Raw genomic sequence first — 16,242 nt, forward strand, 5'->3', positions numbered from 1 at the left:
CTCAAGAAAGAGGGAAGCAGTAAATGCCTGGACCAGCCCGTTCACTTCCAATCTCTTGCTCACCTGTGGCAGTTGAGGCAGAGTCTGTCTACCATACTGCAGGCACAGAAGGCGAGTGAATCGCAGGTCTCATTGACAATTCCCACGAAGGCGTTGGTGCCTGGGATTCTCGTCAGCCTGTACTTGGAGCAGTGACTGCCGTGCACAAGGTTTGTCAGATCACCCTAGGTAAAAAACAGATAGTATCAATGGTGTAGCGAGAAATATGTTGTTTTAGGGAGTGGGACATCTTCCCTTTTCCAAGGAAACCTACAGAACTGAGGGAACACACATGCACGGGAGCACCACCTTCACAAATACGAGGCTTACAAAATTGTTCATCCAGCTGTTGAGCTTTGCTTCCAAGCCACTGCTGGGTGGAAAGACTTTGCTGAAGATAGAAAAAAATAGGCTTAGCTTATAAACACTATGAGGTGTGGCAGCAGCACTGAGTCCGATATCCCGTCAACAGCAGATTACGTTTCAGTCCTTCGCATCGCTCACCAGCCCAACCCTGCAGTGCCAGCCATCGGTGACCTCCGCAACGAGGCTCTGTGCTGACAGGAAGGCACCATCACAACTTGTGGAAAACTTCCTGGCACATGTAAGAAAAATGCACCACAGCACTGTACAGCTGTGATCTATTTGGTAGGCAGATTCATTCCTGGTTCCTATTTGCATGCCACCGTCTTAATTTTTTGCTCTGTCCTATACAATTTCCTTTACAGTAGTACACTTTCTATTTTGCATTTCAAGTGTGGGGAAAATGTTTAAGCCTACCTGACATAAATCAACCTATTCTGATATAACTTTCAAATAGTTTTGACACTCATATCCCACCTTCTCCTCCCTGTAATAATTGAAAAGTATTACTTAAAGAGCAGCTTCTCTCACAGAGTGTAACGACTTCTGAGTAATCCTGCAGGGGCTGATCTGTGGCACTGCGACCAGCATTCACGGCACAGCGAGAGGACAGCCCCTAGCTTAGACCTCTTGGCATGGCTGAGCGCAGGAGGAAGCTCATACATGACCTGTGGGGCCTGCAGGGCATTCAGGTGTCCAGAGACTGCAGTCTGACAAACACTACTCTGTGAATGCTCACGTGCATTGCATCCGTAAATCCATTTATCTGGACACCTAACTAAAAGGTATCAGAAACCCTTACTACCCGTGTCACAGGAGGACGTTACACTGGTCAGAGTGGGAAGCCAGAGGTCAGGTCAGAGGATCCAAAGTAAAAAATCCCAACTACTGCTGGAAAGTCCTCACCTAACAACAGAGACCCGCTCTTATTTTCATGATGCTGGATGAGACTCTGCAGACATCAACCACAGCTGGCCGGCGATCACATCCGTAATCCCTTGTATGTCAACTGACTCCTCGTGCGAGTACAGCTTGTGCAGTCCAGATCACTGATTTGTGTTTGGAGAGGGCGGACGGAGGCCAATCCACACGGAAGGCTGGCTTCCAGCCTCAGCTGCGGATCCTGGCAAGCATTTGCGTTTCCACCAGAAGAAACCCAACCCAACCAAAGTACGCTCAAAAGCAAAATAAAATAGAAAAACACACTTACCACTAAGCTGGTATTAAATTTATAAAACCGCTGAACTGTTCTGTCACTGAAGCTGTTGCAGAGGTTTTTCTTGACGAAGTTTGGGTGGTTCAGAATGTCATTTGCTACCAGAGGTTCCTAGGCAAAAACCATAGGATTTTACGCCTTTGAAGTCAGACACGAACAGCAGCTTCTCTGCAGTCCTTAGACCTCAAAAATTAGAAAAGGTAGGAATAACCCACGCAAAAAGGAACCAGACCTTGTGCGTAATGTGCTGTTGCTCCACCGGTGCGTGTCCCTTGGGATCGATGAGCGTTGGGTGGGCCACAAGGTACCCTCTGTCCTCCATGATAAAGCACCTGCCCAGAACAAACAAAGCGGAGAGCCTCCCATTAGACCTCCTCGGGCTTTCGAGAAACACGGTGAAATAAAACATGATCGGAAACGTACAGCTAGAGGAAGGATTTTTAAAGGCTTCTGTTTACTAAAATAACAGGGACATTAAACAAATTCACTGCAAAATATCTGTAAAGAATACGTTGGGGATTTCCCTGAAGCTTTTAACTCTGTCACTGTTACAACAAGCCTGGACCATTAAGGACTTGAAAATGGAACTGATTAGAAACAGAAAGGAAAACTGATCAGTGCGTTGTCTTGTCTGATTGAGGAAGATCCAGAAATAAATGAAGCATAATGAACTTGGAAAGCTTTAACAGTTTATTAATCTACTACGTTACTAATTAAACAGAGATTTCACACTCTCCATTAATGACCTCCCGCTTTAGAATTCAATTTTAAACAGAGAGATAAATCACTCCTGTTTCATTCTCAGCCTTCCCAACCTTTCCTCTCCCTTTTCAGCTCTTCCCATTAGTTTCCCGTGTGATCTCAGGGAAATGATGTCAGATCCGTGCCCTTATCTAGAAAGCAGTGTGCTGCGAGGTTTTAATCCGTAATGTTTTTGGCATCTCCCGTTTCCATAGCCGCAGACAGCTGCGCTGGGGAAGGCGTAGGAGCGAGTGGCACCGGGGACAGCACAGCCTGTGCCAAGATCAAGAGAATCAGTGGCCACAGAAGGGAGACGGAGGAGGTTAATGTGACCACTCCGTGCTCCCGAAGAGCGCAGTGGGGTAGCTGCCCCACTGCCCCGGCCTCCTGCCTGGTGGGCACTTCAGGCAGCGTTAAAGCCTGCGATTCCCATGGCAGTCTGCTCTGTAAAGTTCTACTTACATCGGCTCACGGAGGGCGGCAGCAGACAGAATGTAAAGCAATCAGCACAGGATAGATGGGACCGCACACTTTAAGTACACAAAGGAGTCATTAAAACTTTTAGTTGGATGGGGTTTTTTTTACTGCCCCAAACTGTTTGGGTTTTGCATTAGAAGTTCATGTAGTGATGTTGCTTTTTCTCTTTTTTCCGAAAGATGCTATAGGAAACAGGAGAACGAGTAGGCTCGTGACTACCCCAGAATAACTGCAGAGAGAAAAGGCTCAGTAGATACATCTAAAACAAAATGCCAACGCCTACCAGACAGAATAGTTGTCCCTTAATACCTGCGTGCATTTTACACAGAGGCCATAAGCATTAGATCCGGCTTCTACATTAGAAATGTCTAACAAAACTTTTAATAATACGCTTGAAATTCCTCATTTCGGGAATGCAGAAACAGAATAAAGCATCTGACCCCATTGACTATTAGTAGTTTTTAACTGAAATGAAAGGAATGCCAAACCAGAAATGCTGATTGGTTTGTTTTTTTTTTTTTTAGTACACCATAAAATATATAAAAAAATACCCAAATCAAAAAAGAACTGTGAGGATGACAGAAACCCACTTCCCTTCCTAAATTTAAGGTTTAAAAACAAAGAAACAACAACAATGCCCAAACCATGTTAGTAACTTACTCTAGATTCAAACCAGAGTCTACTTCTGCCCCTCCCACGTGATTTTTCAATAAAAAGGGTAAAGGGGAACAATTAAGATACACGTAAGTCTAAATAAAATTAGATACTTCTGAGACTTCTGACTATTGCTGTGCTATATATTTCTGAGAAAAACGTAACAAAAGTTTATTTTATTAACCACAGTTAAAACAAATAGAGATGATACATCATTATTACATGCTCACAGTAACCAAGTAAGTAAAATGAAAACAAACAGAAGTGAATAGGAAATGTGTTCATAACATTTTTTTTGCCCAGGATTTCAGTGAAGTCTAAATATAACCGAAAAAAAATATCAGTCATCTACTGTTTTCATATTCCTGCAGACTGTTTACTTGGCTGATGACAGTTTGATCTTGAGTAATAAAAAAAGTCTACATAATCTTTATGAGAACAAGTAGTACAAATTTTAGTGGAAATAAGAGAACATACACTGAAAGTAACAGATTCCTAGAGTAAGTTAAGTCCAAAAGTACCTCTGGGTCTTTCAGTTAAAGAGGGAAGAAGAAAAAAAAAAAAAAGGCTTGAACTATTTATTGCCTGGAAGGAAGGGTTTACCTGATTTTGTTTCCTCCGTCTTGGTTACACACTGGCAACAGATCCATGAGAACTTTGTAGAAGTATCGCAGGGTGAAGTCAATGCCCATTACTGCCACTGAATGTCCTGAAGACATCTGTGCACTGCAAAGAGGGGAGGAAAAAAAGGAAAAAGGCTTTCATGGCTGTATTAATAATTACTATTTTAATTACTTAGTTTCCTGCTTTAAAAGCAGACTGGCTTCCCTGGCATATAAATGACCAGCTCAAATCCACACCTCCACACTGAAGCTCAGTTCACCCCGCTTGTGTTTAAATCAACAGTCTGAGCAGCTGTGAAGGGAGAGAACAGCATCTTAACAGTGTTAGTTATTTGCTGCCACTCCTGAAGTCTCTCCACAAAAATTGCACCTCATTACAACCAGCATGTGGAAGAGACAGGACCCAGCCCAGGACTGGATCACACCCCAGAACTGACCCTTCTCCCTCGACCCTTACATACACCCCCACCACCTATACACATTCAGTATTTGGCAACACAAATTAGGACTAAAAATTCCCCACCCGCACAAATGAACGCAGGACGCAGCTCCTGCACTCCCAGCACCTGAACCCCCACCGCGTCAGCGGGGGTTATGTTCTGCACTGCTCCTCTGCTCAGCCCCCAGCATCACGACCTGACTATGAAGCTGCCACAAACATTTTGCTAAATCCTTAACATTCCAAAGTGTAAGAGTGATTACGAATTTCAGCCAGAAAATAGAGGAAAATCGTATTTATTCGGGTGGGTTATGAAAATGGATGATATGATGTGGTGGTGTACGGTAGCCTGCGGCTGGACCGGATGACGAGGGAATCTGTCACTCCTCCACTTCTAACGCCCAAATTCTCAAGGTTTGCTTCCCGCAGCACTGCAAAGGCACGGCCAGGCCACGTTAGCTCCCAACCCTGAAGGATGCTAAACGTTCAGCTCATCCTCAAATCGCAGGGCATGCTATTTCGCACCTATGTGGGCTTTATCCCGGTGACCAAGGAGACACCTTTGACTTGCTGGTTTTTAAAATGTACTTTCCTAAGTAATTTTATCTCTGAAGATAGGAATAAAAACGTTTAGAAAAAGAAGATACTGAATGGCACAGCTGGACTGCACAAAGTAGAGGCTGCTGGCGAGACCTTATCGATACAAACCCAACTCTGTTTACTGCACTGAAGTTTGTTTGCTTTTATAGAGGTACAGTGAAGATGTAGTCAAATCTAATTTGCAGATTTAAAAACACAGAATCTAAAAACCCAGATTTGATTTATTTTTAGCATTATCCATTTCACAGAGAAGGAATGGGAAAGAGGATGACAGTGAAGCAGCACAGACACATTTAACTGTATGTGACAAGACATCAAGCTATGAAGTTTCTGCTCTGTCCTAGCAGACAAAAAGCCATTAGGAACGCTGTAAATATTTTAGGCTCATTTTTAAACATTAACTCCTTCTGGTTTGCTGATGCAAGCTACATTAAATAATTCCTTGCATGAATCTTCTATTCCCAGCCTCCAAAAAAGAAGTAAGATATACATAAAATGGGAATGAGAGGTAAACGTCAGTTCCAGATAAACTAATGTTGCTATTTAAACCCACACAGCAGTTTCTAATGCGAGCATGCCTATTAACTCTACTGATTCCTCCCCCACCCCTCTGGGTTTTTTTTAACTAAGATTTCTTTGGGGATTATAACCGCATGTGACTATAAGCTTCTAGAGGTCATATTTACCCAGGAATCACACTCACATCTGCCAAATTTTGTTTAACCATTCTTTAATCATGTTCTAATAACCCACATAAGCTTTAAGTTCCTAAACCTAACTAAACCATCTCTTACCAGATAAAAATCAGAGGTTTGATTAATTGCACTTTTCTTCTTACAAAAGTGCTTATTTATCTTAAGTAAATTCTTCTGTGAGAAGCACCACACAGGCGTTAGGCCTGATAATACTTCTGCCAAAAAAGACAGGCAGATGTCCTGTGGTGGGAAATCCCAAACAAAGCTGAGATGTCTCTGAGGAGAGTAGAAAAGCGGTGTCCTGGGCTCTGCTGGCTTTGTGATCGGTATTTACCAGCGCAACATTAGAAGTCACCTTTGTACTAGCGGGCTGTTTGAGAGTGTGCGCAGAAGCCACATGCTCAGTGAAAGCCTTAGAAAAGGCTCTCTGTAAAAAACAAAATGAGTAACTACGATTTCTGAAACTTGGGAGAGCTTGTGATTGAAAGGTTTAGTACACGTTCTGTGAACTGACCTCCTTTAAACATCCTACATCTCAAACCAACCCTCAGCCTCAGGCTGGGGGCCTGGCCAGGAGGGAGCTTCTGAAACAGATAACTGTCTGGTCCTCAAGGAAAAGCTCATTCCAGTACTGACACGATGATCATAGAGAGACTGAGTCCGCTTCTCCTGGTGGCAATATTAACTGTATTAACATATGGCTGTGATGGCCCTTTAGCTGTATGTGGGGTTTTGATCCCAAAGGCACGGCCGCTGTTTTCACTCCGATTTGTCTTCTGCAGTCCTGTAAGGGCAGTTGAAGGTTTACAGGCTTCTCCTCAGGTGGTTCTTCCTTCTCCCGAAAGCCTGTCCAGAAGGGCTGAATTTAAACAGCCCAGGTGAGGTGCTCTGCCAGTGCCTGGCGTATGGACAACTCTTCCGTTAAATCTGTCTTGTGGCCTGACCTCTACTTGCAGTTAGGTATCTGCTTTCACTTCTTGTTCCCTTCCTAACGTCACACTGGTACATGCAACTTCAGCAGTGGAAGTGTAAACCTCAGGAAATCCAGAGATTAATAGTCTTGATGAAAAACTATTTGCCTACCAGCAGAGAGAGAGCATCTCCCAGACTGCCTAACGGAAGCAGTCCCTCTCCTTCTCCTAGGTCTTTGCCTCGTACACATGACAGCTCATCTCATGGTCATCCAGGAGCACATTCTCACCATTGTTTCTTCTATATGCTGTTATTCTTCATCTATCAGTAAAGTTACAGAATATAAACTATTCATATAACGTGGATTTTTCACCGTGTTTCCATATACTATTTCCACTGACTCTACAGAATGTTATATTACAATTTCACTAAAAGCACTTTAAAACCAGGTTTGGTTTTCACTTCCTGAACATGTACGTATGAGTTGCTCAGCACTTTTCTCTCCTACCCAAAGCACATCTTGATAATTCAAGATGTATTCTAATTTGACACAAACCTCAAAGCACCACTTACCTGGAAGAATGGACTGTGTGACTGATCGTAACGACGTAGCCAGCCCCTCCAACATCTAAGTAGGGACCAGTAAAGGTAATTAGCCCTGGATTAGCCACTGCATGCAAGTACCTGAGGGAAGTCAAAAGAAACGCTCACCATTAGTGAACTTTAAGACAGCATCCTTGATTTTGCAGAAATACAGACAGGCACTGAATTCTGCAGACTGTGAACGATATGCTACCAAATCAATGTTTCTTAATATTAAACAAGTACCTAAGCGTGATTAGGACCCAGGCCTAAAACAGACTAGCCCAATAAATGGTTCCTCAGTACATCCAACTGCATTAAAAACTTCAACTTACTTCTGCACAGGATATGTTTAATATAATTTTAGACTTTTTTTCCCAGAAGAACACATGACTTTATGCCAGCAGAGTCTCAAACGCAAAGCAAATACTGGCAAAATTACTATGTTGCAAACGGAGGAGAAATGACATCCTATAGTAGACATAATTCATGCACAAAAATTGAGAAACACGCAAGCCACGGTCACAGCAAATATCTTTCTACTGTCATGAGAAAGTTTATAAAACACTCCAGTGCTGGCAACATTTTTGTGTGAGAAAAAGCTGTTACTCCGCTTTTCCCTACCCCAGTATACTCAGCTGACTCCAGACAGCACTGTGCAAGCAGCTTAACTGACTTCTACTTTATTTCTAGTGTTTTACTTGCATCTTCTTTCAAAAACGCTACCATCTGGCTTTATATGAAACCCAAGACACTATCTCATGCTGCATACGAAGGCTTTTTCAAAACCACAGCTTGAAAAAATCAGTGAAACGTAAAAGCAAAAAACCTCAAATCCCAAATCCTAAATAAAACAAGAGTGGAAATAATATGGGAGCTTTTAAAATGGAGACAAGGGATTGTAAAGGTACGTTCAGTTTGTTTACAATATGAACGCACCCCATTTATCTCTACTACAAAAGAAAAAAAAAGAAAAAAAGCAAAATTCATCATCTTATGCAAAAACATAAATAACACAAAAAGGAAGAAAACCTGAAGAAAAGCTGATCGGTAGCTATGGCAATGATTTTTTCAGGGAAAACCCGAGTCAAGAGAGCTACAGCATCACCAAGGCCAGGAGCAATTCAGACCCTTCCCCGCAGAGCTGGAGGGTTTGGACCCAGCGCTGGCTTGTGGCTTTCACAGTGTGGCAGCTCCTGGCTGGCTCCTTTCAACAAAGCACAGATGTCGAAACACACTCCAGAGCGCTCTCATGTCTCAGGCTCTCATTTGTAATGTATACAAATACTTCCCCAAATCAGATGCTAGCATCTAATTAATAGTGCACAGTCGAGCCAACAAATTCCTACTTTACGTTAGACAGGAAACCCACTGTAAACAAACAAAGAAACAACCAAAAATGGCACAAGTTGCTGAAAACACTCCCGAATTAGCTAATCCCTAAAGCAGATGCTAATTTCCTGAATATTTATATTCCCATCTGCCATAGGAGGGATATGAAACAGAAACCATCACTTAAAAAGGGTTGAAATTAGAACCAATAAAGGTTTTAACTAGCTGTATTTAAGCACTGAGTCTTTTACCCACAATGAAAACAATTACAGTTAAATAGTTCATTAGCTGGCCATAAAAAAACCCCAGGTTATGAAATCGATACCAAATATCTTCCTTATTGCCCTCCAAGATTATCCAAAGCTTTGATAACGGGACCCTAAAAACTCACCATTGTCTCCTGGTGGGATCAAATGCTTTGTCCATGAGGGAACCGGGGTAAATTCGGAGCACCCCATTGGGGGTTGCTATGTAACGGCGCACAATGTAACTGTTCAGGCTACTCATTTCCATTTGTGTCATCCATTCATCTGTGACGTGACTGGTAGCCATTACTTCATTTCTGACAGAGAACTGCAAAACAAAGGCAGACCTAGCAGGGTTCCTCTAAGACTTGCATGAAAAGATAATAAGCTGCTCACGGGGTTTCCTAAAGAGCCATCGGAGATCATCTAAACTCAATTACTTGTTTAAAGTCGTCTCACACCAGACGGATCTGGCACATTCCAAGCAAAGGAAAAGCTTATTATAATGAAATATCGTTGTCATTATCTCTGCAGCTTTTAGAGTTTGCTTTTTTATTTCATGCAAATATAAACACTGCTGTGCTTGCACACAAAATAGAAATTTCTCATTTATATGCCTAAGAATGCAAAGACATTTCCACTAAGAATTTACTGTAGCTTTAATTCTTCTAGTGTTTATTTCAATAGCTGCTTATCAACTTTTTTCCCCCTCTTGCAGCAGAAGCCCCCTCTCTCCCTCTCCACTATTCTGTGCCTTGAAGGCCCCGGCCAACTCTCCAAGCATGGGAATACCACTCCAAACCACCACTCCATAACCCCCTGAGCATCAGGAGGTGAATGTTGCAGGTACTTCCCCGCCGGGTGAAGGTGTGGGACGTGAGGAAACCAGGGTCTCCAGGGCTGACCAGAGTGGTCAGCACCAAGGACATACCTTGAGGCCAGGGTTGGCAATCAGGCGCGTGTTGTCGCTGAGGTACGCCGTGTAATGCTCCACCATCCGCTTTGTCTCGGGCTGGCTGAGATGTTCGTAAGGAGAAGAGAAGCTGCCCGCAGAGAGCATGACTGTAGGGCTTTCTAAAAATAGCAAAATACGAGAAAGTTAAGGCCAACGAATTGCACATATTGCATAGTAAATGCATTTGTACCACAGAAGGGCATCTGACGTGGCGTCCTAGCTGAGGACACGTGGAAGGAATTACACTGATGCGCTCTTCATTCCTCCGCCTGTTCCTCCAGTCTCCCACTCCTGAGCGTGCAAAGTGCACCGTTTCCTCAGGTCGCGGGCGGACTGTGAGCGAGGGCAAGAAACACCAAGTTTCTGAGCCAAACCAGAGCCCTTACGGCACAGCTTGCCTCCCCAGGCACCCACAAAACTTAGGTTGCACATGAACTATCTTTCTTGCTTCAAAATACAGAAGTGACAAAGTTAGTCCAGTTACTCTGATTTGGTAGGCTTTAGTGCCCCTGCTCTCAACGTCTAAACCATTTCTGAATTACTACTTTTTGAAAGATTACAAATGCTGTTTTCCCTTAAGAGAAGATTTTGTGCTAAAGAAGAAGAAATTAATTATCCGTGTTTAGGTTAAATACAGCAGAGGAAAACAGAACCAAGCACTTTCAGTTACAGATAACAAACAAATGGAGAATTACAAGCACACAAGAGGGAGCTACACCAGAAGTGTAGCTGTCTGGGGTGAGTTTTCAGAACAGAGTAGAAAGCAAATTTTCATTGTGCAGAAACTGCAATGCCAGACAGCTTTTTCTTCTTAAAAAGAAAAATGATTACATTAATGCAGGGCCGAAGGCTGCAAAGAACGTCTTTTCTGAATATTTGACCCATGGAACCCAATTTCCCCATGTGTAATGGTCCCCAGCGGAAAAAATCTCACCGGCCTATGTGAAGTGTTCTGCTTTTATTCACATTCCTCTAAAACACATCACCATACATCCAGCAACCATATGTACTGCAGTCATCACTTATGAACTTCTATTATAGTCCTTCATCTGCTTCCCAGACCAAATATTCTGATGTGATTGCATTTTGCTTTGCATGAAGTTTTTCCACTTGTGAGCTTAGTGCTGTGTTTTGGGGATATTTTCCACTTATAGCTCGTCTTTCTGCATGTAAGATAATCATGACTAGGCACCACATTAAAGAAAGAAAAAAGCTTATGTTTTAAACAATTGGCAAAGCAATTTTGATAGGTTTGTCAAGTTCCTCTGCATCTCTCAAGTCTAATCTCACATGGCTATTCGGGGCACTGCAATATAGCTATGAAAATATCACAACTGTGCCACTAATCCACCATGAGACCTTCAAACCCTGCTACAAACAAAAGCACCTAATTCAGAACTTCTTACAATAGAGCGCAGATCTTACTAAACCCCCCCAAGATTAATACTTAGAAATGAAAGCTTTCAACTTATGATGCTTATATTAAACCCCCCTCTATGTTCTTAGGATATATTAGATTTTTTAAGTTCTCTAGCCTTTCCAGACACTAGAACTTACACTGCCATGGAGACTCGCCCTCTTTCCTCCAGTAATGTTTGAGCAACTACTGAAATTACAGGTAGAGCAGAATCACTTTAGCTTATCAAAAGCAGGAGTGCGTCTGTAACCCAAGAATTTTTAAGCAGTTAAGGAGGGTCTGGAAACCATCACACCACTGAAGCTCTCAGTTTTCCCCAACAGACTTAACTTCCATGTGAAGTCAGATCGATGGTATTAAAATGCTTATGGCAGTGAAAAACTTGCATAAATCCAAAGTCAAAAGAATAGTAGTGCTGCATGACTGGCTAGGACTTCATCCTACTTATTTATCAATAAGCTGCTTTACAGCCAAAAAAAGAGAACTTAGTTTTAAAGCTTGGTGAGACATCTCTCACTCTCTCGACTCCACTTTCTGGGAACTTGATCGAGCAAGAGTCCCAGTGTATTCATCTCGTACTCTGATGAGCAGTCCCACTGTGTTCATCCATGCAAGTGCTCACCATCAAGCAGAGTAGCTATGATCAATGAAGAGCTATAAGAAGGTAACAGCTGATTAGAAAATCAGCCTTGGAAATAAAAGCCTCTCAAAGGGAGACTATTTCCAGGGTTCTGTGAGAAGAGTTGTACTTTCTGCTGCCACACTCTACAGAAACATGCACAAGGTGGTCAAGGTGAACTGCAAGAAAGCTTTACCTAAGGTGGCCAGCTGCTTGAAGTGCAGGCAGGCGTTGAGCTGGCCCAGCAGATCCAGTCGATGATACAGTAGCTTGCTGCTGGGGACAGTGTTGAGATTCTTCAGCTGTTTAACAGGTATTTCTGGCTGTATTACCACAACACACAGGATAAAGGATGTGTCCTGGACCTGAAAAACATAAGCAAGTCATCAAACAGAAACAAAAGGGTGAAGATTTAGCATTCATTCTCCTGTCTTTAATTGCTCATCTCGTCCAGTTCTGGAAGGCAGCACCACACTTTGCCATACTCTCAAGGATCACAGTTTCCACTGTATCTCCTTTTCAAAGAAGCCACCATAGACTTGATCCTACAGAAAACAGAGGGGAGGACTGTGCTAAAGCCACACTGGTCTCCATGCAGGATAGAGACACTTGTCTTCAGTGGTTCGATTACTGCAACCCAGTCCCATACAGCCACATTCTAGACCGTAACCATCTTGTACGTATTGGAGCCACTAAGCTGTAACAAAAAATAATTTTCCACAGCCTATGCACAAAATAAAAATATCTAGTTTTCAGGAAAAAAGATTACATTAAGAGCTTCATTTTGTTGTTCAATTAGCAAATAATTTCTCACACAGTTTCATGGACACTTTTTGAAGTGTCATTAACAGAGGAGAGGCTTCAGTTTCCCACTTGATAAAAACACACTGGTATTCCCTTTATGAAGAATACAGACAAACTAACTCTCGAAAACAAGATCTTATCATTACCACTGTTAATTTTGTGCTACATGTGTCACATGCTTTACTGGTTTGTATACTCTAAGTATCCTATAGTACATTAGACTAGCAAAACTTGGAGCTGCCCAGCTGCTCTGCAAGCCTGTTTGATATTTAATGTAGCATTACAACATTAGAAAATTAGCTCCAGACACCCTCCTATGTGAATTTCTCTTACACAATGACAGATTTAATCTCTTAAAACTGCTCAGCTTAATCTTTCAGGTTGGATTTAACTTAATACTGTGAAATGATCCACAAGTACCCTCCTGAGTTTGTTGGCACAAAGAAGTAGCCAATTATTTCTGGCATCAGTGAAATTCACCTGGATTATAGTTAACCTCAGATTCCATTTTAATCCCTGGGTCAAGATTAGCATTCAGATATGTTCCAAACTGAAGAAAGGAAGACAGCTGCCAGAAGCCCTCTTAAAGCGCCGCAATCGGTAACATAGCCTGCTGCATAAACATCGTACTCCGTTTCAATGAAAGCTTTGATAGGAGTAATGTTTGTAAGAAAAGCGCTACATTACAGCAAACACCATCACTGGCTACGGATACAGTCCTGCAACAAGACAGTATCAGAATGAGAAGATGACATTTTCCCAACTATTAATTACTGGATCATACTACTCTGCCCCAAAGATAACCACAATATTAAGCAAAAGAGTGACCTAATGCTAAACACTGCCTCAGCACTGTATTCAAGTGTGGTCTCTCGTAGGTATTTATGTGTCACCTGGCTTGCAGTGTGACATCCAGACCAGTACAGACTTACCACCATCAGGAACGCATGAGTATAATCTCCACCTAACTGTACATTACATGCACCTTACGAAATGAGTGCCTTCATGCAGAAGGGACACGCGCTTAGCCGTACAGACACATCTCTGAAGCTGACATGGTAAGAAACCAGAAACGGTAATTTCGTTAGTTCTTCATTGTAACAAAAGCGCCCCACGTGTGCAGTTTCTGAGTAATTCAAAACTTTCATACTTTAGTAAGAGAGCAATACTGCATGCTTCACTATATTCAGTACATTAACATACTCTTCAATCTATGAACTTACTCTACGCCATCCTGTAACAGTGTCATTGTTATTCCTTACCATTTTCCAGGCATAGCTGACGTTGTAGGCTTCTTTTCCAATTTCTCTCAGTTTGTTTACATGCCAAGACAGTGAGGAGTTCACAGGAACTGTAATGATCTGGCTGCCCAGGGGAATGCTATATTGGCAGATATAACACCCAGCATGTTATTAAACACTGAGTAAAGGCTTAAACAAAACCTATCTGCTGTACATTCATAGAAGTATCATAAGATATGAAGAGATTAACTGCTATCTGTCTTAGGTGAAGAGAAAGCGTATGTATGCTAAAAATGAACTCGTTTACCATCACATTTTGAGTTAAAACACATACTCAGATTAGACAAAGGATAAAGAAAAACCCAGACCAAATAGTGGGAAATCTTCCCGACATGCAAGAGAGATTAGAAAGAGTACTGGCCAGATCAGCCGTGGAAGCCACTGCTTAGCACACCAAATGATAAAATGAAGAAAGTTGGAGGAAACAAACCAGAACCATTGCGGGCAGGGGAATTCCATCCAAGTACACAGATATTGTAGGAAAAGGAATTTTACATTATCTTCTCTTAAAACTCCTCTAGGAATGTTTCTAGTGCCCTAAGGACTGCTAAGATTTGGAATTGCATCCCAGTCCCTTACCTAAGGATGTTCTGTCGCACCAACTCAAATTTAGGAATGTTCTCATAATGGATAATATCCGTGTGGAGCGGTGGTTCAGACAGCAGGTAGGGCCTGGTAAGGGATGGGTGCATAAGAGTGTATCCTAAAAAATAAAGACACAAACCCATACATTGACTATATTATAACAACTGAGCCCAGGATGAATATTTATTAGGGGGGGGGGGGGGGGGGGGGCGGAAAAAAGGAATACAGTAACTACATACAGTTTTTGCAAAGGCTTAACGAACACCAGTAAACAAGCAATATTACCATTGAAGAAGCTGCAAATGCAGAACTAGGTAAGTTGCAAATGAAAGAACAGCTCGAAGAACCAAGCAATAAAAAGAGGTTGGGATCAGAGGAAAAGAGCTGAACACACATATACACAAGTTCTGCCTTCTGCCCTACACATACAGAAAACCTCGGACGTTACACATGTAGAAAATCTCAACAGTAAGTAAGCATTTCCACATCAAAACTCCAGTACAGAAATTTCAAGTTATGAATCCTCCTATAGCCTCCAGCAACTCCCAGGCAAAACTAACCAAACAACATGCAGCTAATCTTTTAGTAAATATTATCACTCATTGCTTACAGACTATTTAGAGACATGAGAACTGAGTATCCTTCTGATGGTTGATGACCTCAGTGAGACTAGAAAACATTATGTGAGCCAAAAAGTTACCTTTATTATCAATGAGGAAAGTGTAGGAACCCAAGGAGTCTTGATAATAGGTGACATCTTCCAAGATATAGGCGAGATTAACGTCTACTCCAACAATCCCTAGCAGCAGGTTTCCAAAGTAACACGGTTTACTTACAGTCATTATCAGGCCTTCGAATGAGAGAAATAATATAAACTCATCAGCAATAGTATCTAGTTAATTATTTTTAGAGGAAACAGAGCACACACTTTGTAATTTCAAAATGTTACATACTTAAATCTTACACAGTGTTCCTTGCTGGAATATAGACAAAAACTGGCATGCCTACAGGGAAGCTGAGCAGGTTATCTGTCTGCTGTTAGCCACTCGCCCTAATCAGTTAATTTCTACATTTCTGATAGTGACCTAAGGTACATTTAATCAATTTATTAAAGTACACACCACAAGTAATGTTTTGGGCGTTTTGTCAGTCTGCAAATGGATGCTTTACAGATAAGACATGTTTGCATGAAAAGCCAGGATAGTACTTTGTTCTTTATCATTTGAGGCAATTTAAAAAATAGGAGGAGGAGGGAGGAAGAGAAATTGCATCTGTAAAGCAACAACAGAGATAAATTATTGCTCATCTAATTGCATTTTCAGAATATTAAACCTCCTCTGCTTAACTCAATCCCAACACGGCCACTGTACTGGGAATCATACCCGTAATTACACAACGCTTTGGGACACATCTTGTGCCTGAGGTAAGAACTCTTGGTAATACTTTATTTTTCTTACTTTCTACACCACTGCTATTTGGAAACTCAGCGACTCTTTTCCTTCAAACCAATATAAAAATCATTCGCATGTATAAACTAAGTACACTTTGAAATTTATGTAATTTCCTTCTCCGTTGCACCAATTCTAATCCTTCTGTTGCTCAAATTTTCCATTATGCTTGGATATGTCTTTGTGTGAGAGTAG

The 16,242-nt window shown here is 41.9% G+C and overlaps 1 protein-coding gene across 2 annotated transcripts in view; it reads right to left on the reverse strand.

The window, feature by feature from the left end:
• CACHD1 (cache domain containing 1) overlaps positions 1 to 16,242 on the reverse strand; it is a 113,215-nt gene that overhangs the window by 9,857 nt on the left and 87,116 nt on the right. For both annotated transcript variants that reach the window (XM_056355686.1, XM_056355687.1), the window contains exons 10-20: positions 15,300 to 15,449; positions 14,594 to 14,717; positions 13,976 to 14,093; positions 12,106 to 12,274; positions 9,850 to 9,992; positions 9,065 to 9,246; positions 7,333 to 7,443; positions 4,094 to 4,216; positions 1,851 to 1,950; positions 1,613 to 1,729; positions 64 to 224 (exon numbers count right to left, since the gene is read on the reverse strand). In XM_056355686.1, the coding sequence (XP_056211661.1) occupies positions 64 to 224; positions 1,613 to 1,729; positions 1,851 to 1,950; positions 4,094 to 4,216; positions 7,333 to 7,443; positions 9,065 to 9,246; positions 9,850 to 9,992; positions 12,106 to 12,274; positions 13,976 to 14,093; positions 14,594 to 14,717; positions 15,300 to 15,449 (1,498 nt within the window). The remainder of the gene's footprint in view (positions 1 to 63; positions 225 to 1,612; positions 1,730 to 1,850; positions 1,951 to 4,093; positions 4,217 to 7,332; positions 7,444 to 9,064; positions 9,247 to 9,849; positions 9,993 to 12,105; positions 12,275 to 13,975; positions 14,094 to 14,593; positions 14,718 to 15,299; positions 15,450 to 16,242) is intronic.

Source organism: Falco biarmicus, chromosome 11, assembly GCF_023638135.1.
Source record: "Falco biarmicus isolate bFalBia1 chromosome 11, bFalBia1.pri, whole genome shotgun sequence".
In the NCBI taxonomy this organism is placed as follows: Eukaryota; Metazoa; Chordata; class Aves; order Falconiformes; family Falconidae; genus Falco; species Falco biarmicus.